Raw genomic sequence first — 25,438 nt, 5'->3', positions numbered from 1 at the left:
TTATGAATTAAACTTCACCGCTTTTCTTATAAAAAAATATTAAATTTTGCCATGATATGCTAAATTTGGTATCTTTACACATTTTTTATAAATACAAAATATGAACAGATTAAATACGTGAATTTAATTATTTAAATAAAATTAACGATAAAAGTCCTATCATATAAAAAAAACAAAGGCAATAATACATGTCAATAAATTAAATTATACCCATCTATTTATGGTTGGTCTTATCCAATCCATTTTTTTGCATGGGACCACAGCCGCCACTCCAGCATGTGATGATGTTAAAAGTACGAGGTAGTCCCTCGTCCCTGAAAATTTGACACATATTCTAAAAATTTATCACATTTCACTTTTATTATTTTTAACAGTACTATACATTATACTAACTCATTCACACTCATAATTTATTATAAAATTAATATATAAACGTAGAACTTAAGAGCATCCCCAACGGTGGTGGAATGCTGCTCGTCCGTCCTTGCCGTTGGCAAGGACGCGCTCCGCCGCCGCTGCGCTCTTGCCGCTGGCACGGCCGTGCTCTTAGCTAAGAGCACGGCAGTGCCAGCGGCAAGAGCACAAGGCGTCGACGTGGCATGCTCTGATTGGCCCGTTGATTTATCATTTTTATTATTTTTTTAAAAAAAATCAAACAAATCTGAAAATTTCAAAATTAATTAAAAAAATATTGTCTCACTTCCTAATAAAATATATCCATTTTTTTCACACTTTTAATTTTTTTTCCATCATTTTTACCCCAAAATTCATACTTTCATCTATAAATACTCTCATTTCAAACACAAAAAATGACACTATACTAAACAACTCTTTCAATCTCAATTTTTAGGATTTTAATTATGTAATTTTTAATTTTTAGGAGTTTAATTATGTAATTTTTAATTTTTAGTATTTTAATTATGTAATTTTTAATTTTTAGGATTTTAATTATGTCTTTTTTATTTTATTTGTAATTTGTATTATTTATTGTGGTTTTTTAATGAATTTTAATATCATGGAAATATTTTTGTTTAATTGAATTTTAAATTGAATTGTGCTCGTCCTTGCGGAAGAGCACAACTGTGGGTGTTGTGCTCTTGCCAGAGAGCAGGCAGAAAAAGTGGGGTCGGGCCCACAACCGTGCCGCTGGCAAGAGCACGGTTGTGGATGCTCTAAGTGTCACGAAACTTTTCAACTCATTTTCTATTACATTTCTTAAAACCTATGTCGGATCATATAGTGATGAATTATTAGGGACGGGGGAGTAGCATTTTAACACGTATTGAACCAATCGTATGATCGGTATATTCCGAAATATATAACCAAAACTAATAGTACTCCATAATACTAGTAAATTTTAAAATTGCGTAACATGTAAAAAGTTTTTTGTGTTAGTAGTTAGGGCATATTCATCATATATGATCAATTATAATTGCATACTGTAATAATGGAGTGCTCATTTCAGTTGGAAGAAGAAGAGAAGAAGAAGGAAGCTCGGCGTTGAGCTCAGCTTTGAGTTCGGCTTTGAGCCGAGAAGACAGTTGGTCTTGAGCCGAGAAGCAAAGGAGTTCGGTTTGTGTACCGAGAAAGGAGTTCGGTTTGTGAACCGAGAAGGGAGCTCGGTTGTGAGCCGAAGAGAGTGCTCGGTTGTGAGCCGAAGAGAGTGCTCGGTTGTGAGCCGAAAAGAAAGTTCGGTCTTGAGTCAAGAATAGAGTTCGTCTTGAGCCGAAAAAAGAAGAAGCAACAGTTCGGTCTTGAACCGAGAAGGAAGTTCGGCCTAGAGAAACTAGCCGTTGGTGCAGCAGTTAGTTAGCCGAGATGTAGCAGTTATTCTTCTTGCTTTCTTGATTCTTCTTGTAGTTAGTTAGTAGCAGTTGCTACTTGATTGTAGAGCTTTAAATAGCTCAAAACCATGTACGTAGTTAGTAGTGAAAAATCAATAAAGAGTTTTCAAGTTTTCTCTCCAAGATTACCATCTTCGATACTCTAAGTGTGAGTGTGTGTTCTTCTGCATTGTGAGTTATCATACAACTGTGAGTGTGTGTGTGATTCACCTGAGTGTGTGAAAGTCTTGTGCGTATTGAATCCCAACAAGTGGCGCCGTCTGTGGGAAGGGGATATTGAAGCTGATTTGCAGAGGATCAAACGGTTTCAGAGATGGCAGCAAGGCTTGATGCAGAAAAGTTCACAGGCAAGAATGATTATAGCCTGTGGAAGATGAAGATGAAGGCGGTCTTGATTCAACAAGGCTTGGCCGCAGTTCTTGCAAATACAGAAGAGAAAGGAAAGGCTCCAATGCTTGATGATAAAGCTCAGGCAAAGATGGAGGAGATGCAGCTCAAGGCACATTCTGCAGTGATTCTGTGCCTTGGAGATAAGGTCTTGAGGGAAGTTCAAGAAGCCAAGACTGCGGTGGAGATCTTGAACAGGTTAGATGAAGTTTACCTGGCAAAATCTTTGGCTAACCGGCTGTATCTCAAGAAGAGGCTCTATGCCTATAGTTTTTCTGGTGAAAAATCTATCATAGAGCAGTTGGAGGAGTTCAATAAGATCATTGATGATCTGGGCTCTGTGGATGTTAAAATTTCAGATGAAGACAAGGCCATTCTTACATTGAATGCCTTGCCTAGCTCGTATGACCAGTTGAGTGATGCAATTATCTATGGCAGAGATAAGCCTATCACCTATGCAGAAGTCTACTCGGCCTTAATGGCTAAGGAACTCCAGAAGACTACCAGCAGAGGCTCTGCAAGCTCCAATGTTCAAGCTGCAGAGGCCTTGAATGTGAAGAAGTTCAAAAAGCAGAATCTTTGGCTAACCGGCTGTATCTCAAGAAGAGGCTCTATGCCTATAGTTTTTCTGGTGAAAAATCTATCATAGAGCAGTTGGAGGAGTTCAATAAGATCATTGATGATCTGGGCTCTGTGGATGTTAAAATTTCAGATGAAGACAAGGCCATTCTTACATTGAATGCCTTGCCTAGCTCGTATGACCAGTTGAGTGATGCAATTATCTATGGCAGAGATAAGCCTATCACCTATGCAGAAGTCTACTCGGCCTTAATGGCTAAGGAACTCCAGAAGACTACCAGCAGAGGCTCTGCAAGCTCCAATGTTCAAGCTGCAGAGGCCTTGAATGTGAAGAAGTTCAAAAAGCAGAACTTCAAGAAAAAGTTTGAGGGCTCTAAACCCTCCAGTTCTGATGCTCAGAAGGAAACCAGAGCATGTTTTTGGTGCAAGAAACCAGGGCACTTGAAGAAGGACTGCCATGCCTGGAAGAGAAAACTAGCCTCTGAGGGCCACAACACTTCTGATTGTGTAGAGAGTACTGATCCCCCTGCTCAACTCATGAATGTAAGTGATAATGGGATCAGTCACAGGTGGATAATGGACTCAGGGTGCAGCTTCCATATGTGCCCCAACAAATCTTGGTTTCATGATCTTCAGGAAGCATCAGGGACTGTAGTTCTTGGAAATAACCATGTGTGTCAGATCAAAGGGATAGGGAAAGTGAAGCTAAGTTTGCAAGATGGCTCTATAAAGATCCTAACTGGGGTGAGGTATATTCCGGAAGTGAAAAGAAATCTCATCTCATTGGGAATGCTGGAGGAGAAAGGGTTCACCATATTGATGAGTCAGGGAAAGATGCTTGTGAAATCTGGGAATGCAGTGATGATGGAGGCTGACAGAGAGCACACTCTCTATTATCTGAAGGCTAAGGCTGTTGATGGAGAAAGCAATGCAGTGTCAGATGATTCCATAATGCTATGGCACAAGAGATTGGGCCATCCAGCAGAAGGAAGCTTGAAAGAACTCATCAAGAAGGGCCTGATCTCTGGAGATTTCAACAAGATGGACCCCTGTGAGCAGTGTATACTTGGAAAAGCAAAGAAGGCACCCTATCCTACAGGTATTCACTCTTCTACAGCCCCATTAGACTACATACATAGTGATCTCTGGGGCCCTTCACCTGTAAGCTCAATTGGTGGTGGGAAATACTACCTTGCTATTATTGATGACTACACTAGGAAACTGTGGGTGTATATACTGAAAGAAAAATCAGAGACATTCACAAAATTCAAGATATGGTGTAAAGAGGTGGAGCTAGAGAAGGGAAGGAGTGTTAAATGCCTAAGAACTGACAATGGCTTGGAATTCCTGTCTACTGAGTTTGATCTGTTTTGCAAAGAGAAGGGTATGAAGAGGCACCGCACTGTTCCTGGTAACCCCCAGCAAAATGGTGTTGTGGAGAGGATGAATAGGACTATCCTAGAGAGAGTAAGGTGCTTGTTACTCAGTTCTGGTCTGAGCAACAGATTTTGGGGAGAGGCTGTGTATACAGCAGCCTATCTCATAAATAAGTGTCCATCTACTGCCCTTAAGTCTGAGACTCCTGATTACATGTGGTATGGAGCCCATAGTGACTACTCAAAATACAAGGTGTTTGGGTGTGCAGCCTATGCTCATGCTAGGCAAAGTAAGCTTGAGGCTAGGGCTCTAAAATGCATATTGCTGGGGTATCAGAGGGGTGTTAAGGGGTATAGGCTCTGGTGCATTGAGCCTGGTAGGCAGAAGGTGGTGGTGAGTAGGGATGTTGTGTTCTTGGAGGATCAGATGCCATACTTAAAAAGGAAGCTGAACTCCAATGAAGTTGAGAGTGATTTCCTCAAGGTGGAGCCAGTGGGACTTTGCCAAGGAGCAGGTGGAGCCTCTGACTCAGAAAGTGAGTCTGAACCAGAGGATGATGGTGCTCTAGCTCGAGGTAGAAAAATTGATGAGCCTACAGCAGATTCTGCCAGAGAGTACCAGATAGCAAGAGATAGAGGCAGAAGAAATACAAGACCACCTGAAAGGTTTTCTGATGTGGTCTACTATGCACTTTGTGCTGCTGAGGGCATTGATATTGCAGATCCTCTCACATATAAAGAAGCCATGAAGAGTAAAGACAGAGAAAGGTGGATTGAAGCCATGAATGAGGAAATGGAATCTTTACTCAAGAACAAAACATGGATTTTGGTGGATAAATCCAGACTGACTACAGATGGAAAAGAAAGGAGGCTGATCAGTTGTAAGTGGTTGTTTAAGAAAAAGATTGAGACCACTGATAAAGATAGAATCAGATTCAAGGCAAGGCTGGTGGCTAGGGGCTTCACACAGCAAGAAGGAATTGATTTCAATGAAGTATTTGCTCCAGTTGTTAAGCACACTTCGATTAGGATCTTGTTGGCAGTTGTGAACCAGCTAGACTGGGAGCTACAACAGCTTGATGTGAAGACAGCCTTCCTCAATGGGGATCTAGAGGAGACTATCTTTATGGAACAGCCAGAGGGCTATGTGAAGACTGGAGAAGAAGGCAAGGTGTGCCTGTTACAGAAAAGTCTTTATGGACTTAAGCAAAGTCCTAGACAGTGGAATAAGAAGTTTGATGCACAGATGAAGAAGATTGGCTTCTCCAAATCAGAATATGATGATTGTATTTACATCAAGAAGGCAGGCAGGGCTCCCATTGCCTACCTATTACTCTATGTGGATGATATGCTACTTGCAGGCCCTTCTATGACAGAAATTCAGAAAGTTAAACAAGATCTGAAGTCGAGCTTTGAAATGAAGGATCTAGGAGAGTCAAGGAAGATCCTAGGCATACATATTCAGAGAGATAGAGGCTGCAAGAAGCTGTGGATGCTGCAAACTGATTATATTGACAAAGTTATGCAGAGATTCAGAATGGAGAATGCTAAACCTGCCTCAACACCCTTGTCCCAGAGTTTCAGATTATCAAAGGAACAAGCTCCTAAAACTAAGCAAGAGGCTGATGAGATGGAGGCTATCCCTTATGCTAGTGTTGTTGGGAGTATCATGTACACTATGATTTGTACAAGACCAGATCTTGCTCATGCTATCTCAGTGACTAGCAGATACATGGCAGACCCGGGGAAGGAGCATTGGAATGCTCTTAAATGGATATTGAGGTACATGAAGTCAACTAAGGACTGGGGGATTGTGTTCAATGGCTGGGAAGGTGGATCTGAGGAGGTTGTGCAGGGGTATTGTGATGCAGACTATGCTGCAAATCTGGACACCAGAAAGTCTCAAACAGGTTATTTGTTCACCATGTTTGGAACTGTGATCAGTTGGAAATCAGGTCTGCAGAGTGTAGTTGCTCTCTCAACTACAGAATCAGAGTATATAGCTCTCACTGCAGCTGTACAGGAGAGCTTTTGGATCCAGGGAGTAATTTCTGATTTTGGTTTTGACCAAGAAACAATGGTGATTCATTGTGACAGCAGCTCAGCTATATGCTTGGCTAAACATCCGGGTTTCCATGAAAGGAGCAAGCATATAGACATAAAGTTGCACTTTATTAGAGATGAGATTGAAAGGGGAAGGGTGAAGGTGGTTAAGATTAACACCTTGCACAATCCGGCAGATATGCTAACTAAATCTCTAAGTAGAGACAAGTTTGATCATTGCAAGAAGTTGATCAATGTTTGTGCGAGAACTGAGATGAGCCCTCAGGTGGAGAATTGTAATAATGGAGTGCTCATTTCAGTTGGAAGAAGAAGAGAAGAAGAAGGAAGCTCGGCGTTGAGCTCGGCTTTGAGTTCGGCTTTGAGCCGAGAAGACAGTTGGTCTTGAGCCGAGAAGCAAAGGAGTTCGGTTTGTGTACCGAGAAAGGAGTTCGGTTTGTGAACCGAGAAGGGAGCTCGGTTGTGAGCCGAAGAGAGTGCTCGGTTGTGAGCCGAAGAGAGTGCTCGGTTGTGAGCCGAAAAGAAAGTTCGGTCTTGAGTCAAGAATAGAGTTCGTCTTGAGCCGAAAAAAGAAGAAGCAACAGTTCGGTCTTGAACCGAGAAGGAAGTTCGGCCTAGAGAAACTAGCCGTTGGTGCAGCAGTTAGTTAGCCGAGATGTAGCAGTTATTCTTCTTGCTTTCTTGATTCTTCTTGTAGTTAGTTAGTAGCAGTTGCTACTTGATTGTAGAGCTTTAAATAGCTCAAAACCATGTACGTAGTTAGTAGTGAAAAATCAATAAAGAGTTTTCAAGTTTTCTCTCCAAGATTACCATCTTCGATACTCTAAGTGTGAGTGTGTGTTCTTCTGCATTGTGAGTTATCATACAACTGTGAGTGTGTGTGTGATTCACCTGAGTGTGTGAAAGTCTTGTGCGTATTGAATCCCAACACATACACGTTTCCTTTTTTTTTATTTATTTTATCTTTTTACTATTATGATTGACTAAACATATTACATTGATAATTAACAATTTTAACGTCAAATGTCGAGAATTTTGAATTCATCATGTTATATAGCTACAGCTCCATCCCAGACCCTGAACATCTTATCAAGAAAAATAAACAACCTCAAAAATCAATATTGAATTGTCGAACACCTTAAATTAAGCTAGACTCATACTCTCAAGTCTCATTGTTTCAAAATCTTAATCGCATTAGATGTTTAAAATAAATTGATGCAATCCAAAGTTTGCACGAATCAACCACAATAAACGAAGTTTTGATTTAACATGAAATTATCTCTATAAGATAAATACATTTTCGATAATTTGATAAAAGATTAATTAATGGATGTAAAACCCAATAAAATATAAAACCGCAAACCTAGGATCTATGTAAGGCGACTTTTGCACCAATAAATAGAGACATTGAACCATAGTAACTACTCATCCCAATCCTATCATTGCTTCCCTCCATTAATTAAAATATAAAATATAAAATAATGTCACCACATATTATAATCTCTCCTCTTATTTATTGATGAATTACTACTACTTAAATTAATAAGACGAATTACGTGGCGTTGCGGTGGAGTTGACTCGTTATTTACCAATGTGTTCCCCACCGACCCCTACCACATAAGATTAAAATCATTTGACTTTTTAAATACAGAATTACGTTACAAAATTAAATATAAGAATAATGCTATGCGGCCACATTATGGTCAGCCATAAATTAATTAAATAACAAAAAAAATTGATTTTTTTTCAAATTTTTGGTTTAATACTACTTGATTTTACTTTTATATCATTTTCATTATATGTTGCTCAACATGTTATTGTTGCTCTTTCGTACTTTTTGCTCAACTTATTACTACTGTCATTTCTTGATTGTTGCTCAACGTATACAGTAATTCGTGATATTAATGTGTTTTACGTAATGGAATTCAAAGATAAGTATCAACTCACAAGTCCATTCAAACACATATAGGTTTATATCGGTAATTCTAATTTTTTTATACATGTAAATGGACTAAATTAACTTTTTATGGCCGGCCACATTATGGCCATTTAGCATCACTCTAAATATAATTAGTGACAAAATAATCTGGCTAGTGTGTTTTTCAATTGGTCAATTATGTAACATAAATTGTTATAATAACTACTAGCTTATAATTTGTCTAAGTTGATCGATGATTAACTTATTTACTCACATTTGTAAATTTATCAGTTGACCATATTGTTTTTGTGTGAAATTTAATGTTTTTGTAATAATAGTATAGTGATAATTGTGTGACGTAAATAACATACAGATCTTGGTTTTTAACCAAACGAGATCTTCTAGTCTTACTATGGCCATAAACGGTTTTCACAAATGTCAGTTATTTTAGATAAATATTGATAACAAGATAGTAATACATGTTATAGCAATTCATTAACTGTGAATCATATCGATATCAAGATATTGTTGTCACGTCTTTTTTAGTCGTCAATGAATCATATCGATAACAAGATATTGTTGTCACCCTAGCACAAATGAGAGGTTGTGATCACCTCTCAAGTCTTTTTTAGTCGTCAGCAACATCGCACTGTCCACGAAGAAGTTACCAAAATTATACTCGCTCCGTCCCAAGATAAGCGACGCACTTCTTTTAGGCACGTGATTTAAGGAACTGATATTAAATAAGTTGAAATGCAGAGAGTAAAGTATGCGAGAGAAAGAGAAAAGTAGAGGAGTAAAGAAGCGAATAAAGTAGGTGGAGAATAAAGTAAGAGAAATTATTTTTTGCTCAAAATGGAAATGACTCTCTTATAGTGGGACATCCCAAAGAGGAATACAACTCGCTTATCTTGGGACGAAGGAAGTATGGATCTATACAAATTTGAAGGATAAGGTGATTGAAATATAGTAAGAAGTTGTAAAAAAAGAAGAATAGAAATTGTAGTGTGAAAATGAGATGGAATGAAGAGTATTTGCAATGAAGGAAAAAAAAAGAAGAAAAGTTCATAGTTACCTGGGAAAATTTACTGGCAATGTTCCAATTTACAGAAAAAATTGTCTAGCGCATATGTTATGCAACACTTTATTACGCTCCACGGCCTAGTGGCCTTACAATATACGCGACGGGATGAGCGTATGACCTTCACACAAGGTCCCTGGCTCTGATACCACTTATTAGGATAGTCGACTGCAACCTGATACCACTTGTTAGGATAGTCGACTGCAACATTAGTTTGATATTGTCCACTTTGGGACAAGCTCGCACAGATTTATTTTTGGGCTACTCTCAAAAGACCTCAAACTAATTGGATTGGACATGAATTATGTACACCTTCCAACTTCCCTCACTTATCCGATGTGGGATGGATTTGTAACCCAACACGGCAGCCTCCACGGTGCGCCTCGCATCGTCGGCTCGTCATGCTGTAACGTGATTCGGCCGGCAGCAAATTCCATCTAATCTGGCCCTAAATTAAGGTAAATATTACTTGGACCACAATCCAAAAAGTGACAATTTTTTCTGACTTTCCCCTTGAATTATCCAGTCAGCAACTCATTCTTTTATCCATATCCACGAATATAGATAAGCTTAGCCTACTACCAATGCCAATTGATCTCGTGTGGTCCAATTCGATCTACTTACATTTCACAAAATAATGGTATTGGAGACTACGAAGATTATATAGTTCGTTATGTTTTTATTACTATATTCATATTGGTTTTTAATTAGGATTCTGTAATGTATATCACTTAAATAAAATATCAAATCATAAAAGCATAAAACATAACAACAACAAAAAAATAATTACAACATAAAATATATAGTCAATTGTTATTGGATCGATGGATTCAACTAAATTATCTATCGACTTCATATTCAAACTAATCATGTACCCTTCATGACGGAGAAGACCACGTACAACTACATAACACCAGCACTAGCTAGAATAATACTCCCTCCGTCCCACATAATTTGGAACACTTTGACCGGGCACGGGTTTTAAGAAATGTAATGAAAAGTGAGTTGAAAAAAGTTAGTGGAATGTGGGTTCCACTTTTATATATTAGTTTTATAATTAAATGTGGGTAGGAATGAGTTAGTGGAAAGTGTGGTCCACTACCAAAAATGGTAAAAGTGAAATTAGTCAAATTATGTGGGACGACCCAAAATGGAAAACTGGGTCAAATTATGTGGGACGGAGGGAGTAGTACTGAAAATATACTCATTTCGTTCCATTAAAATTTTTAGAATGTTTATATGACATGTTTCTAAATTCAAAATATAATTTTATCTATTTATTTAACACACTCAATATCTCTTTCTTAAACTACATGCCGAAAAGTTTTGTTTAACTACAAAGGAAAAGAGGGAGTGCTATATATACTTCCCCTTTCGACCCAATCAAATCAATTCAAAATCACAGATTTATACAATCTCACATTTTCTTCAATTTCCTTTAATGGCATCCACATCCTTTCCCCTCCACAACAAGCTATTCTCCCGCCGCTTCACCGCGATTCCGCCGCCGCATTCTCCGATCGACCTCCGGAGCTCGCTCCGCGTCTCCGCCGGCTACGCCACCGCGGAGAGAACCAGGACCGCCTCCCCGGCGGCGTCGTGCTACGACGTGCTAGGGCTCGACGTCTGCGCAACTTTCCAGGAAATCAAATCCGCCTACCGCAGGCTGGCGCGGACTCTGCACCCCGACGTCGCCGACAAGCGCGGCGGCGGCGATGCGGCGGACGAATTCATTCGAGTCCACGCGGCGTACGCCACACTCTCCGATCCGGAGAAGCGCGCGGTGTACGACAACACTCTATCCTGGCGGCCGGCGGTTGCTTCAGCCGCTGATTACTCCGCGGCGGCGCGGCGAGGGCGGTCGTGGGAGACTGATCAGTGCTGGTAATTAAAAAATCTCCCGATTTCGTGACTGTACATATAGTGTGAGTGAAAGTATCATGAAGATTTGATTCATGGTGGATTAATTAGTAGATCCATGAGTGAAATCAGCAAGCTGTGGAGTTCGTTACTCTGCTATTCTAATGTTAACTATCAAACAATACGAGTATGGCTAATTTAGTTCAATTTGTGTAGCTGCTCCCTGCTAAATACCCTCGATAATGTATATTGGTATGTTTCAACAGTGATGAGAATTACTACTAGATAAAGTTTATTTTGGTTTAATTTATCGCGACATATATCTTACTAATATTATCTTATACGTCACGATGATACACCCAATTTTTGGCTTTTATTCATAAAATAAAAATTCGTCATCTTGTTAATTAGCTTGTGTTGGAGTAAGGTGTTTTGAGGTAAACATTATAGTTTTGATTATTTATCAAGGGACGTGATTAGATCAGTAAGTGGAATTCTGTTAAAAATCAAACAAATCTCAGTCATTGAATCTCGTGATGTAACCATTAGATTAATGCTAGGCGTCATCTAATAATATAGATTATTAGTCTAATAATGTAACTTAGCTAATAATGAAGTACTATTTTAGTGAAATAATGTAGCATTTTTGTCTAATAATTTAACATCTTACTCTTATCGCAACTATTCAATCTAAGGATCCAAGGACTGAGATTTGTTTTAATTTTTTATAGAGTTTCATTTATTGACCATAGTGCGCCCCTATTTAACCATAACTATAGGTTTGAGTATGGAAATAATGACGAGTTCTCGTGAATATAAAGAAAGGCCCAAATGAAAAGAAATCATTAGAAACGAAAATTGGTGAATGTTTTAAATAATGAAGCCCATTCCATACAAATAACTGTAGCCAAAATCAAAATGACAAACTAAATGGAGTTTATTTTTTATGAAAAAGAATGGTCTCATTTTAATAGACAATCTTAATTTATTTAGATGTCTCGTTTCAATAATCTGCTTTTAATAGGCCATCTTCATTTATTTAGACGTGTCATTATAATGACGGTGGAGTATATAATACGGCCCAGGCCCAATAAAGTGATAAATATTGATATAATGAGGCCCACTTACTTTTTTTAAAATGATAGATAATTAGGCCGAAACCAACCATTTTTTTAAGTGTGAAGTAACATTGATGATTGTGGAAATCGAAAAGTTAATTCGATTCATCATTCATGGCTCCTATTTGATTTTTAATAGCAGCAAAAACCTTTACTCGCTCTGTCAACAATCAAAAATGTATATAAAATGCAACATCTCCAGATGAAAAGAGAAAATAAAAGGAGAAGAAATGTTGCTTAATATTTCCACCGCATATTATACACATTAGTTTACACGAGAATCGAATCCCCAGAAATTCTGCTGCACAGTTATAAAACGACGCCGTTTCTGGACGAGTTTTAAAATCGAGGAATTATCTGAGGTGGTGGTGGTGAGGGAGGCGGAACCGGACCTCAGATGCCGGCGATTTGACGGCGACGCCGTGCCAGCAGATGCCGCCGCGGCACATCTCGTGGTGGCTATCGCGCGCCATGAGCGCCTGCGTCACCTTCCGCGAGACGTCCCAGGCGAGGCTGGCGACGAGGACGGCGGCCACCACGGCGGTGGAGAGGGCGAGGACGTAGGCGCTGCCGAAGCTCCGCCCCACGGCGAGGCCGTACGCCTTCATCGTGGCGATCACGACGAGGTAGATTGTCGTCAAATTCCCCACCACGGCGTTCGAGATCGTCATAGCGATGATTGTTCTAGAGCATTATTTGATTGGGGGAGCGTCGGTCGGTGCGATTGCGATTGCGATATTTTGTGTTTGGAATTGCAAATCAATGAGAATTTAGATTGATTGGTGGGTGGAATTTAATGGTTGCGGGTGAGGATTTCTCCTTCTTTTCTTTCTGTGTTTTTTTTTTCTTTTTTGTTTTTTACTTTTTTGTTTTTTTTTTTGTTTTTAATTTGTGAGAGTGATATGGCATGGAGATTGAAAGAACAAGATGTGGGGGAATGGGGTTGGTGTGAGATGGTGATTATCTCGTTTAATAAATTTTTTATTTGAAGGTGAAAACAGAAACATTCATATTCACCAAATTGCCCTATACCAATCCAATAATAAATCAGTTTTCGTAGTGATGTAAGCACACAACACATGGCCAAAATAAGTATTGGATTTTTAAATATAACTGATCACAGCTACAGTGTTTGTGATGGAGTGTGATGGCTCAAGACACCAACCAAGGCAGCTCAAATCTGGAGCTGGAAATTCAATAAATGAAGAAGAGTTCGGCTGCAAGCAACACCTCGTCTCAGCGGCCGTTGGATCAAATGTAGTTAGATTGATCCGATCTCAGCCGTTAGATCAATGTAGCATTTTAGACTTCTGTTTAAATAGTAGCTAAGTTTGTTAGGGATTTTATTCTCACTCTTCTTGTACGCATTTTTCTTTCAGTTTAATTCCAATTGTGAATCAAGAAATTCCCTTCCATCTCACTTCATGCTTGATCAATTCGTCGTTATTGCTCTGATTCTTTATTCAGTTGCTAACAGTGTTTGTCTGCTATTGGCTATGGCCGCGTCGAGTGTTACAATAACGTCTAAATTTACAATTGAAAGCATCTCATACTACATGGAGTACTTTTATTTCTTTTTTTATATTTATTTTAAAGGTGTGAGAAACTAAATTTACAATATTAATGCAATTATGCAATAACTATATTTATACTCCATATCGTTTTATTTAATTAATAATTTCACGTCTCAATCATGTACACTCATTAATATTCATATTACTCACTCGTCCAAAAAAAGTTATTTTACCATTTTAGGATGTTCAAAAAACAATAATCCCATTTTAAAAATTAAAACTTTTTTCCAAATTTATCCATTTATTCTCATTATTTTTTTAAAAAAATTCTTCTCTTTCATACTTTATCCACTTTCTTCTATCCATTTTTGTTACTTTATCATTAACAGACGTCTCATACATTTTGTCCACTTTTTTTCTATACATTTTTTTTACTTTATCAATTGAATTTAAACTATATTATGTATAAAATGAAACTAGTATTTTTTAGCAGAAGGAAGGCGTGGAGTAGTAATATTTTTGTCTTTCACAATAATTCATCACTATGCAAGTGGAATTCAATAATTCAATATTAGAGAGAATAAGGAATAGAATATGGAAGTAGAGCTTTCCCATTGCTGTGGTGTGTTAAAGCTTTTGAATGGAAAATAATTGTGTTAAAACTGGCTAATTAAGGAAAAAACACAGGTGACTTTTTGGCTACGTATTTAGTGGTTTGGCAAATAGTGCATGCAGCCTCATAATCTTGGATGTCACGGTGTATGCCGGGCCAATAAAATGTGGATGCAACCCTTGTCAACGTCCTTTTCTAGCCGGGCCGGGGTAGCCTGCCGTTTTGGCGTTATGTAGCTCCTCCAAAATAGCCGCGTGGGTTGCCGGATTCCAGCTGACGTAGATTCTCCAATTGAAGCAGTACAATATTCCATTCTCATTGCGAATAGCGTACTGAAGTGTAGTCTGCCAACAACGATGGTGGGTCATCAGCCTGGTCTTGGTCGCGACGTAAAAGAGCATCTGCCACCTTATTTGAGGCGACCGATTTATACTCATTCTTGAACTTGAATCCCATATACTTCTATGTATAAAATTGCTATTCCGATGTTTGTACGCCTGCCTTGAGAGAGTAGGTCCTTTAAACTTTGCTGATCGCTATGTTTGTACGCCTGCCTTGAGAGAGTAGGTCCTTTAAACTCTGCTGATCGTTTTGATTTTGAATGACGAATTGGCAGCTAGGAGGTACTAGCCCCACTTTTGAACGTCTTCCACAATTGCGCAGAGCTCTTTATGGTAAGTGGAGGTTAGGCGTGGACCTATCTTCTTGCTAAAATAAGCTAATGACTAATGAGTGACCATTCTATTAAAGCACGATACCAATTCCAAAGTCAGAGGCATAGTTTCTATCACAAAAGGTATCACACGAAGTCGGGCGGGCAGATGGAGCACAGGTGTCGAGTTCATTGTTTTCTTCAAATTAGTAGCGTAAGAATAGTACTTGCTTTTTTAGGCTATCCACAATGGCGCCTAGCGCACCGCCTAGCCGAGCGCCGGCACTAGGCGGTCGCTAGGCGAACCATTGCAGCTTCCGAAAACCGCCGAGCGGTTTTTCGGAATTAAAAATCGCCTAGCGCTAGGCGGTCGACGGGCGCTGGGCGATCCGCTCGGCGCCATTGCAGCGTCGGGATCGCCCAGCGGTTTTTTTGTTTTTTTTTTTTTAAATTTTCGAGACAGTATATATACACGATTTGCACTTCATTTTCATTCGCACCACTTGTATTAACGAGTACTCTCTCTATCTTAATTTCTATACAAGATCAACACCGAGAAATGAGTAACGCGGGAGAAGGTAGTGGAGGTAGTGGGGGGGACGCTGAGGAGTACGAACGTCGAATGGCCGAAGCGTTAGAGGCATATACCAACCGCGGGATAGACCAATGGATGCAAAGAGCCTTGCAGCCGGCGGTACCTCGACCTCGGCCAGTTGTCCATCGCCGACAAGCGATTGATCGTGATCACGTAGCTGCACATCAGCGCCTATACGAAGACTACTTCGCAGAGGAGCCGCGGTTCAACGCCAACATTTTCAGGCGACGTTTTAGGATGAGCAGAGCCATGTTTATGCGTATTGTTAACGCCTTGGAGCAGCGATATCTGTATTTCCGCTTCAGGCACGATGCTGCTGGCAAACCCGGCCACACACCAATTCAAAAGTGCACTGCGGCAATCCGGTAGTTGGCTTACGGAGGCGCGGCAGACATGTGGGACGAGTACCTCCACATCGGTGAGACGACTTCCCTGGAATGTTTGAGGTATTTTCTGTCAAGCCGTGATTGAAGTATTCGGTGATCAGTATCTCCGAAAGCCTACCCGCGAAGATTGCCGGGATCTGCTGAGGATGCATGGGGAGCAGCATGGGTTCCCGGGAATGTTAGGCAGCATAAATTGTATGCATTGGGAGTGGAGGAACTGTCCCGCTGCCTGGAAAGGGTTTTACACGACCGGCTACAAGGGAAAGAATCCCACGATGATCCTCGATGCCGTAGCTGATTACCGGCTGTGGATTTGGCATGCGTATTTTGGGATAGCCGGTTCGAACAACGACCTAAACGTCCTCAACTCGTCGCCCCTATTCAACGAGCAGTGCCAGGGCGTCGGTCTGGCCATCAGTTTTGTCGCCAACGGCAACCGGCATGATATGGGCTACTACTTGGCGGATGAGATATACCCTAGGTGGCCCGTCTTTGTGAAGACGATCCGATGCCCAGGAGATGAGAAGAAGGCCTACTTTGCGGCACGGCAGGAGTCCGCGCGCAAGGACGTGGAGCGCGCATTTGGTGTGCTCCAGGCTCGATGGGCGGCGGTTAGGGGTCCAACGCGTTTGTGGCACGTCGACTGCATTGCTGATATAATGTACGCCTGTGTTATCATGCACAACATGATTGTCGAAGATGAAGGTGTACAACTGACGGATTGGGCCAACGACGATAATGAAGCCGGTCCAAGCCACGGCGTGGCCGTCCCCAACGCACAGAGTGGGGTACCTCACGATGAAGCCGGCCTCCTCCAAGCACATGCCGACATGCGCCAAGCGGAAGCTCATATTCGACTCCAAAAGGATTTAATTGAAGAGTTATGGGCGCGGAGGACTGCTCGGAGTTAGTTTTTTTTATTTATGTAATTTTGTAAAATGTACTTTTTTTAATGTAATTTTTATTATTAATGTACTTTTTTAAAATTTTAGTACTTTTTTTAAATTTATTGTACTTTTTTAATTTATTGTACTTTTTTTAAAATTAAAATAGTATTATTAATGTTTCCCGTATATGTCTCGTAAATTAAATTCCGTATATTGTGTTATTAGTGATGTGGCTATTGATGTGGCTGGGCTATTTATGATATGGCTAGGCTATGGCTGAGCTATTTCTGATGTGGCAGGAGGATTTTTAGTATTGATGATGTGGCAGGAGGAATTTGTGGCTGGGCTATGGCTGGGCTATTGCTGGGCTATCACCACTGTGGATACCCTTAGTGCATTTAGTTAAACATCACTCAGTCTAGTAGGCAGCATTTTTGCTACAAAGCTCTAATAATTTATTTTGGTAACTGGTCCACATTTCACAATCCAACAATAATTAATGAACAATAAAACCACAAAACGATGAACGAATAAAAAATATGAACACTACAAATTATGTTAATAATATTTTGATTTTACAAACTATACCTCTCTACTTTGCCAATTGAATGCCAATCACTAAAAGAATATTACTATAAGCCCAAGAGCTTTGCTCGTAACTTTCAACACTAAACTACTTTTCCATTCTTTTCTTATAAATTCCTTTCAATAATTTTGGCCTTCGAGTGACGCATCTCTTCGTCACATGGGCCAGCCGAAAATGGGCCTACATGATCATGACCCGCTCCTAACCCGCATTATGAAACAGGCCCACTCAAAATGTGGAGTGTTATTTAGGTAAGATAGCTCAACCGCCATATTGCCGCCACTACGGCGACAGCTCCGCCCACTACGTGTCCATATGTGGACGGCGCAGAGCTCACCTCCAACGCACCTTCATACACCATGTTGCCGTCAAACGGTGTATTGCTGCCACCCGCCGCCGTTGATTCCGATGAAGATTTTTGACTGCAACAAAATTATAGAAATTCCCTCAGAAATACTAGATCAAAAAATTATTTTTAAAGTGTTATCATAGCTACGTGTTTGTCTGTTATTGGCTACTGCAGAGCCGACCGTTACAAACGAAAAGGTTTGAAATAAATTGACAATAATATTTACTCCTACTAATTAATACGAGTAACTAAATTATACTCCAATCGTTTTATTTAATTGATACCTGTACGTCTGTACCGGCTGATTACGAAATATGACCAAATCTTTCCACTAGCTTTACATCTATTTGATTCATACATTTCATCTCACCTATGAAAACGATATATGATTATTTAACCAATCCAATTATTCATATAGTCATTGTCTTCTTCTACAATAATTCATGATGCAAGTGGAATTCATTATAATAGGAGTAGTCATTATTGTTACTTAGATCCGACTATAAGCTAACGTACCTGTTAAATTGAAGGGGTATTTTAGTAAATTCACCTGGTGTTAGGCGAGGGGCAGAAGGTGATGATGTAGTCGGCGCCGACGCAAGTGAAGGTGCTGGTGAGGTCGTCATACGCGTAGCTGTACGCCTGCGGGCACGCGCGCTTGAACGTCTGCGCGTACTGCGACGGCTTGCACGCCGCCGGCGTGCCGTACGCGCCGCTGCAGCAGTACTGCTCGCTGCCGAACGCGTCGCACGCGCTCCTGCACGCGACTCCCTCCCCTCCGGCGCTGGCCACGCGCAGCTCCGCCGGGCAATCGCTGTTCAGATCCGCGCCGCACTCCGCCTTGCTGCAGTTGGTGCCGGTGCCGCCCTGCGGCGCCACCAGAATCGGCAGGTTGTAGCCGTCGACGAGGCTCAGATCGTAGAAGTCCTTCCCGGCGTCGCCGTCGAGTGTGAATTCAGCCAGCGTCGCCGGCGTCGCGGCGTTGCCGCCGGCGCATTCGAGCTTGCCGGATCCGCAATCGCCGGTCAGGCAGGTGAATTTTCCGGTCGGATCTTCGGAGCAGTGTGTGCGTCCCCAAAATCGGCCGCCCCAGGACGACGGCGCGGTTATGATTTTGGATTCGCCGGTCTGCAGCGCGAAGCCGGTGGTGGGGAGCTGAGAGATCCCGGCGTTGGATAGAATGCCTGGCCACACTGTGAACTTGCATTTGTTGACGAATGTGAATGTGGCTGATGAATACACTTCTGAAACAAAAATTTTACGGTAATTCGTTAGAAATTAAAACAATGTAATTGAATGATGTTTGTGTGATTTCATTCAACTCAAAGTGCTTCAAAAGCTTAATCACTTACCTGCTATGAAGGAATTTGAAAGAACAAGGAAGACAACATGGAAGTAAAGCTTTCCCATGTGATGTGTCGAGGGTTTTTGAATGGAAATTGGAAAATAATTGTGTTATAGAATGAGAAGAAGAGGATGGTTGGAGAAGAGGAGTTTTTTTTTGGCGAAAGGGTGATGGAGGTATTTATAATACTAAGTTGCTAACTTGCTATGCTAATTTCACCTTTAGGATTAAAGTCTTCGGAATTTAATATTGGCAAAAGCATAATTTATTAAAGGATAGTGATAACTGATAAATGTATACAGACATAAAATATGATATAAATTCACATAAATTACTACTCCACCTGCTAATCTCTATATAACAATTTAAGAAAATATTAAAATTTTAAATTGAATATCTACAAATCACAAACTAGTGCTTGGTCCGATTTGTACGATAAAATCACTTGTTTTTTAGCCATTTTCGAACGGCGAAACGTGAACGGTCGACCAATTGAACCGATCAACCAATTTTTATTTTTATTTTTAATGCATTTAAAAAAAATACTACTCCTATTATTAATAGAAAAAATTATAATCATAAATAATTGTGTTTTTGTATGAATAATGCACTTGTATTTGAATAGGGTCATCTATTGTTATATTAGAGAATCTACCATAATGATAATTTGAGATTTTGTTGTCCACTTTGTTTGTTGGTTTGTTTGTTTTTTTTTTGGTTTTTTTGTATGGAACTCACTTTATACTAACTCATTATCCTCGCATTTTATTATAACTAATATTATATAAATGTGCGTTTACATTTTATTAACTTTTCTATTTATTTTTCTTTCCATTTTTTAAAACTCGTGTTGAATTAAACATGTATAATATTTTGAGAACGGAGGGAGGATATTAATAGTTAGAAGAAACGGAACTGGGGCGGGAGAATGATATCTGCTTCTGGCGGCTCTCTTAGCATTTCCATTATCTCAATCAATAAGAATTTTAAATTTACAAGTCATAATTGCCGACTATAAATGTTACTCATAAACAAAGTTAATTATTTAAATAATTAAGTACGCCAAAGTGCACGTTTTGATTGAGTTTTCGTACTTTTATTTGGATATGAAAAATTAATGGGATAATGTTTCTTGTTCTGTTTTTTTTCCAAAATTGGTCAACATGCTTACATGCATATCGTTAGAGAAATTCGATTGATTTTCTTCTCTTTGATCGTGTGCATAAATTCTAACCTTTCAGATGGCAGAATTTACAAAGGTCAACAGTCAAATGGATGCTATAATAGTCAAACATAAACAAATAATATCATAATCCTGCTTTAATTTACTAATACTAAGTTCCAATACAAATAAAAATTGATGTCATATACAATAGCACTTTTTTATTTGTCACAAAATAGACACGTACAATGTATTTCACCTAGGTAATTTTGCCTCAACATAGTATTTTTAATTTTGTAGAGGCAAGAATTAGAGGGGTTCTTCTCTAAATTTTTAAACAGAAAGGGATACAAATTCTTATCTCTTTTGCATATTATCATCACAAAAGATTGTACCTTTTTGTCTTATCATTTCTCCAATTTCATTTTATTAATGCAAGATATTAAATGGCTGGCTACGCAAAAGCTACCTAGTTGTAGCTCAAATAGATTAATTTTGTTGTTAAATTAATTAGACGACAAACTTTAGTGATAAAACGCTTTACAGCAAAATACTCATTCCATTTAACTAATAAATCAATCACATGGAAGTAGGTACCGTTTTGTTTCATTTCAATGACGTTTTTCAATTCGAATAATTAGTATTGAGAGATACCCTGGTTCATGGGAAAAAATATGGTTTCTTTATACTGCATTCGCATTTATATAATGTTATTTGTCAGTTGAGAATTATTTTCATTTTTATCATAAAAGTTTACGTTGAATGCATCTTCTTACTGAAGAAATGCAACACTCGAGTTCAAATCTAATAGAGAAAATTTATATTTATTCCTTTATACTATCTCATATTTATTCTAATTTTACTTCAATCTCATATGAACATTATCCATGATAAGCCCGACCACCACCATAGATTTTTTGTAGTCAGTGACGGACACACACACATGAGGAGAGGAGCTTAAGCCCCTCCCAAACCTTTTAAAAAATATATATATTTCTACTTCAAAAATATTTAAATTTTCTTTGAAAGTAACTTCAGCCCTCACAAAATTAATGTGTTAGATGTATAAATTGTTGGAATTTAACCGGAAGGAGGGGCTGAAATTGAAAATTGCAGCGAAAAAATGTATATAACAATGGCCGCCGCGCTGTTGGGGTTGAGAAGAAGATGAAAATAACAAAAAAGTTATTTAATGAATATAAAAATAATAATAGTAATAAAATCTGAAAAGACAATCCCTTATCCCTATTGAAACGTGTTCTACTTTTCATAACAGTATAAGTATAACACTTAAATTTGAAATCGTTTCCACAAATTATACTTGACTAACGATTTTATGGCTCTTCTTTACCACTTTAATTGGTGAGTCAATTTTTCCCTTTTTCTTTTGTCATAGTTACTGTATTACATTCGTAAGGTTAATTTACATAATATTTTATGGTTTATTGAACTATTTAAAAGTTTTTTTGTGTGTTTTTTATAATTTTAATTTCTTATAGAAAGTAAACTTACATTCTAATATTCTTATAGAAAATAAACTACATTTCTAGGAGTAGAGTTTACATTTTTAATTAATTTAGTAATTTTTTCGTATATAGAAATGGAATATTTTTTTTGGAAAAATGCGAAAGGGTAATTATTCATCTTCTATCTTCTCTAAGTGCTAGAATTGTTGAATTAGTGGAAATCAGTATGCAAGAAGTTGAATTGAATTTGAATTATAGTATTTATGTTGGCACTTTATGTATTAAATATTTATACAATTTTATTATTGTTAATGGAATTTTTAATATATATATATATATTAATTTTATTTATATTAATATAGTATATATTAATATTGATAACGAAGATTTTTAGTAAAGCCCCGGCTAAAATTTATTTCTACGTCCGCCACTGTCCATCACAATAATATCGTCCAACATAGTGAGATCACGGCTTACGTAATTGATTCACCAATAATCCAAGATATTTAATTCTCCTATTTGGTAAAGTAATAAGGCTACTTGTATACAGTGCACACCAATTATAAATTGCAACAAACTAACTATTTGAACTATTATGTGCACACCACAAAATAAAATTACCATTTTCTGATTGGAAACAATTAGGTGGTGTTTCTGCTGTCTTCCAACAATTACTTTGTTACTAACTTAGCAGGATGCAATTCACTCACGCAAATATCTATCTGTTTGATTATTTTAGTTTCATTGAATCATATAGTCAAAAAATAGAAGAAAGCAAAAAAAAAAGTGGCAATGTACGTGTTTGGATATAAATAACAGTAAATTTGGACGAATCTAATGCTTTGAAAGAAGACGACAATTCATGACCCCTTGAATTTGGAGTTGAATGATGACAGTTACCAAAGATGATGAAAATTCAGAGATCCGCCACACTTTTTTGACAACACAAAATATAATCCAATAACAAACGAAAGCATATATAAATATTTAGATTTTCATAAATTATTTTTAGAAATTAAAGGAGAAAAAAGATTAACCAACTTTAAGGAAAAGGCCAAATTTCATGATTTTTAGTTCACATTTTAAGCCTGTATGCTACTCATCTGGGAGTTGATCGGCAAGACCTCGGAGAAAACGAGTGAGAGACCTTCCTGCATTAGCGTCTGCTTCCACCCTCCCTTCTACACCGGCGTCCTGTGCTGATGCACACTGCACTTTTCTAACCAATTGTCGAAGTTCCTAAACATAATAGAAGAGGGGCACACCATAAACCATTATTAAGAGATTGAAGTTTTGAATAAAGCAATAGGTGAAGGGCAATGCTAAACTGAAAAACCATACTCATAGCTCACTATCAGCACAGATTCTGAGAGTTAACAAACAAATCCAGCAATGCTGTCCTTCTCCTCAAGCAAATTTAATAGAGAATGACGAGGTGGAGTTCATCGATGATACTTAAAAAAGCTATTGCAATCTTCCAAAGGAATGGCTTAATAGAGTCTCAAGTAAAGGTGCTAGCTTTAGGCTAAGTTTGTAGCGTTTCTAAAACGTCAGGACTTCCTTAATGCACTTGGGTAAGTTTTCGATGTTTTTTGGGTGTTCTAGGAAATACGAGGAACTGTGAATTGTGTATGTTGTGTTATAGGAGAAGAAATTGAGAAAGAGGGAAAACATTGTTTGATTTTATTTTCCTTTTTTTTTTGGTCTAAGTGGGTTCATTATTGATTTTCAAGTTTGCTGAAGGCGTAAGAAAAAGACACTCTCGAACATATATAATTTCAATTAGGACAAGCATAATCTTTAACCAAACTGACCTGACGATCAAAGTCAACCTCTCGAAGTGAGTAAATCTCATTGGTAATGTCAAGATCCTTATTAACTAGGCCATCGAACCATCTGGTTACAACAGCCATATTTGTGTAATCCTGTGAAGCAAGAAAACTGCAATATATAGTCATCCCTGATAAACATGCGACAGAAATATTATACTTATTCAAAACATGATAGTAGACAAAGTATACTGGAGTAGAGGCTGTCGAGCCCATCCAGAAATAAATAGAACTCTTTACAAGTCAAGATGTGAACTGGAAATATTGGGAAACACACATTTGGGCTAAAAATATGTAAAAATAAGTAGATTTTTTCATAAAAAATGCATGAAGGATTCCACTGGGTATTATGAAAAATATTAACAGTTTTATAGTATGTGCTTATCTCTACGTTATGATAATAAGAATCAGATGTTGGGGATCCTTTAAATTTCCATCTTTTCGAACAATAATTATGAAACTAATTGGGACTGAATCAGATTGATTCATACCTCTTCTTCTTCCTCCTCCTCCTCTGAAATTTCTTCTTCTGACTCTGCATCGTTGTCAATTGCCAATTCTGTACCTGATAATTCTTGAAACTTACTCAGATCTCCATCTTTTATTGCCTGAATTAAGCCATCCATTAATTCAGGTTCTACTCCAAGTAGCAGTTTTCCTACCATTTCAATCAGTCGTAATATTAGCTTAAATTTACAAAAAAATGATTGAGATAAAGCAGGTGAAAATACGTTCTAGTGACAACGGAAATCATCTAAGGTTCACCACCTTACAAGAAATTAACAATATTGAGCACGGACACAATGTGGTACATAAATAGTTTTATAAATCCATTAGACCACAAACTGAACTATTTTCCCAATTATTGTACTAAGCATTGATTAAACATTCTTCCAGGAATGCTTCAGTTTTTAATCAAAAGAAGCTTATCGTATCACTGAGAAATGAATTAAAAGAAACTTATTTGTATCACTGAGAAATGAATTGAAAGAAGCTTAGTGAATCACTAACAAACTTGCTTATTTATCTCGATAATCTTTAACTTCTTTCTCACCTATATAATTATATTGTCGGCGCTTTCCTTCCCGAACATCAGAACCAAGTCTCTGAGACAAAAAATCAAACATCTTATCTTCATCAACACACCAAACTAAATTAAACGAAAAATGAGCAAAAAACAGTAACTCAATCAGATAAATGAATTAACCGCCTATAGTAACAGAAATAAAAGACGCTAATTTATCACCTTTACTACCATAATTGCCTCAAACACCTCTTGCTCAAGTTCAGCCACTCTGCCAAAACAGACGCGAAAAAGAAGAGGATAAAATGAAAGAAAACGGAACGAAACGTTTATCTTCTATGAAAACTAAACACTTCAACGAAATTCGTAAAAGAAAATGCGGATTCACCTTACAATGCGCTTGATTTGAGACGGAGAGAAGTTTGCTAAGTCCATACCCCAGCGAACGGCGCGCCTAGCCTCCCGCTTTCTCTCGTTTCGGCTCTTCTTTACATCACCTCCATCAGATAATTCGTCGCCGCTCTCATTAGCGTCGGAGAACGGAGGAGAATCGCGCAATTTCAGAGCGCGTGCGCGGGAATGAACTTGGCGGCATGTAGAGGAGAAGAGTGTGGAGAAAGGAAGACAAGTGGTGGCGCGACCCGGAGCTGAGTGGAAGCTGAGAAGTTGCGACACGGCGGAGCGGCGGTAGCGCCACCGTGGCAAGTGAAAGAGCGGCCGCAGCAGGTGCGCCATTTCCCGGTGCGGTGGTTTCCCTGAAATGAAATGGGGCTTTTGTGTGAAATTATGAAATTAAGGCCCAGTTA

General features: G+C 38.6%; 4 protein-coding genes across 6 annotated transcripts; 1 reads left to right on the top strand and 3 right to left on the bottom strand.

Moving 5' to 3' along the window:
- Positions 1-10,654: 10,654 nt before the first annotated feature.
- Positions 10,655-11,412, top strand: LOC121771001 (chaperone protein dnaJ 11, chloroplastic-like). Its single transcript, XM_042167800.1, has one exon. It carries the CDS (start codon positions 10,688-10,690, stop codon positions 11,132-11,134), a length of 447 nt encoding a protein of 148 aa, XP_042023734.1. The 5' UTR covers positions 10,655-10,687; the 3' UTR covers positions 11,135-11,412.
- Positions 11,413-12,577: 1,165 nt separating this feature from the next.
- LOC121793117 lies at positions 12,578-12,895 on the bottom strand. The gene has a single exon (XM_042191304.1). The coding sequence runs from the start codon at positions 12,893-12,895 to the stop codon at positions 12,578-12,580; it is 318 nt and encodes a 105-aa protein (XP_042047238.1).
- Positions 12,896-17,394: 4,499 nt separating this feature from the next.
- Positions 17,395-19,340, bottom strand: LOC121782402 (thaumatin-like protein 1b). 3 transcript variants are annotated; one of them, XM_042180228.1, is made up of 3 exons: positions 19,159-19,337; positions 18,357-19,050; positions 17,395-17,879 (listed from the first exon to the last, which is right to left on the bottom strand). In XM_042180228.1, exons 1-3 carry the CDS (start codon positions 19,214-19,216, stop codon positions 17,705-17,707), a joined length of 927 nt encoding a protein of 308 aa, XP_042036162.1. In that variant the 5' UTR covers positions 19,217-19,337; the 3' UTR covers positions 17,395-17,704. The 3 variants fall into 3 exon arrangements, 2 of the variants coding, with proteins under 2 accessions (XP_042036162.1, XP_042036176.1); XR_006046406.1 differs by having other exon boundaries at positions 17,741-17,879; positions 18,091-19,050; positions 19,159-19,339; XM_042180242.1 differs by having other exon boundaries at positions 17,745-17,879; positions 18,323-19,050; positions 19,159-19,340.
- Positions 19,341-22,732: 3,392 nt separating this feature from the next.
- LOC121782414 lies at positions 22,733-25,418 on the bottom strand. Its single transcript, XM_042180254.1, has 6 exons — positions 25,021-25,418; positions 24,855-24,903; positions 24,663-24,714; positions 24,100-24,266; positions 23,594-23,704; positions 22,733-23,018 (listed from the first exon to the last, which is right to left on the bottom strand). The coding sequence occupies exons 1-6, from the start codon at positions 25,365-25,367 to the stop codon at positions 22,875-22,877; spliced, it is 870 nt and encodes a 289-aa protein (XP_042036188.1). The 5' UTR covers positions 25,368-25,418; the 3' UTR covers positions 22,733-22,874.
- Positions 25,419-25,438: the final 20 nt, after the last annotated feature.

Source organism: Salvia splendens, chromosome 2, assembly GCF_004379255.2.
Source record: "Salvia splendens isolate huo1 chromosome 2, SspV2, whole genome shotgun sequence".
Lineage (NCBI taxonomy): Eukaryota > Viridiplantae > Streptophyta > Magnoliopsida > Lamiales > Lamiaceae > Salvia > Salvia splendens.
This window is presented reverse-complemented; position numbering and strand designations above follow the sequence as displayed.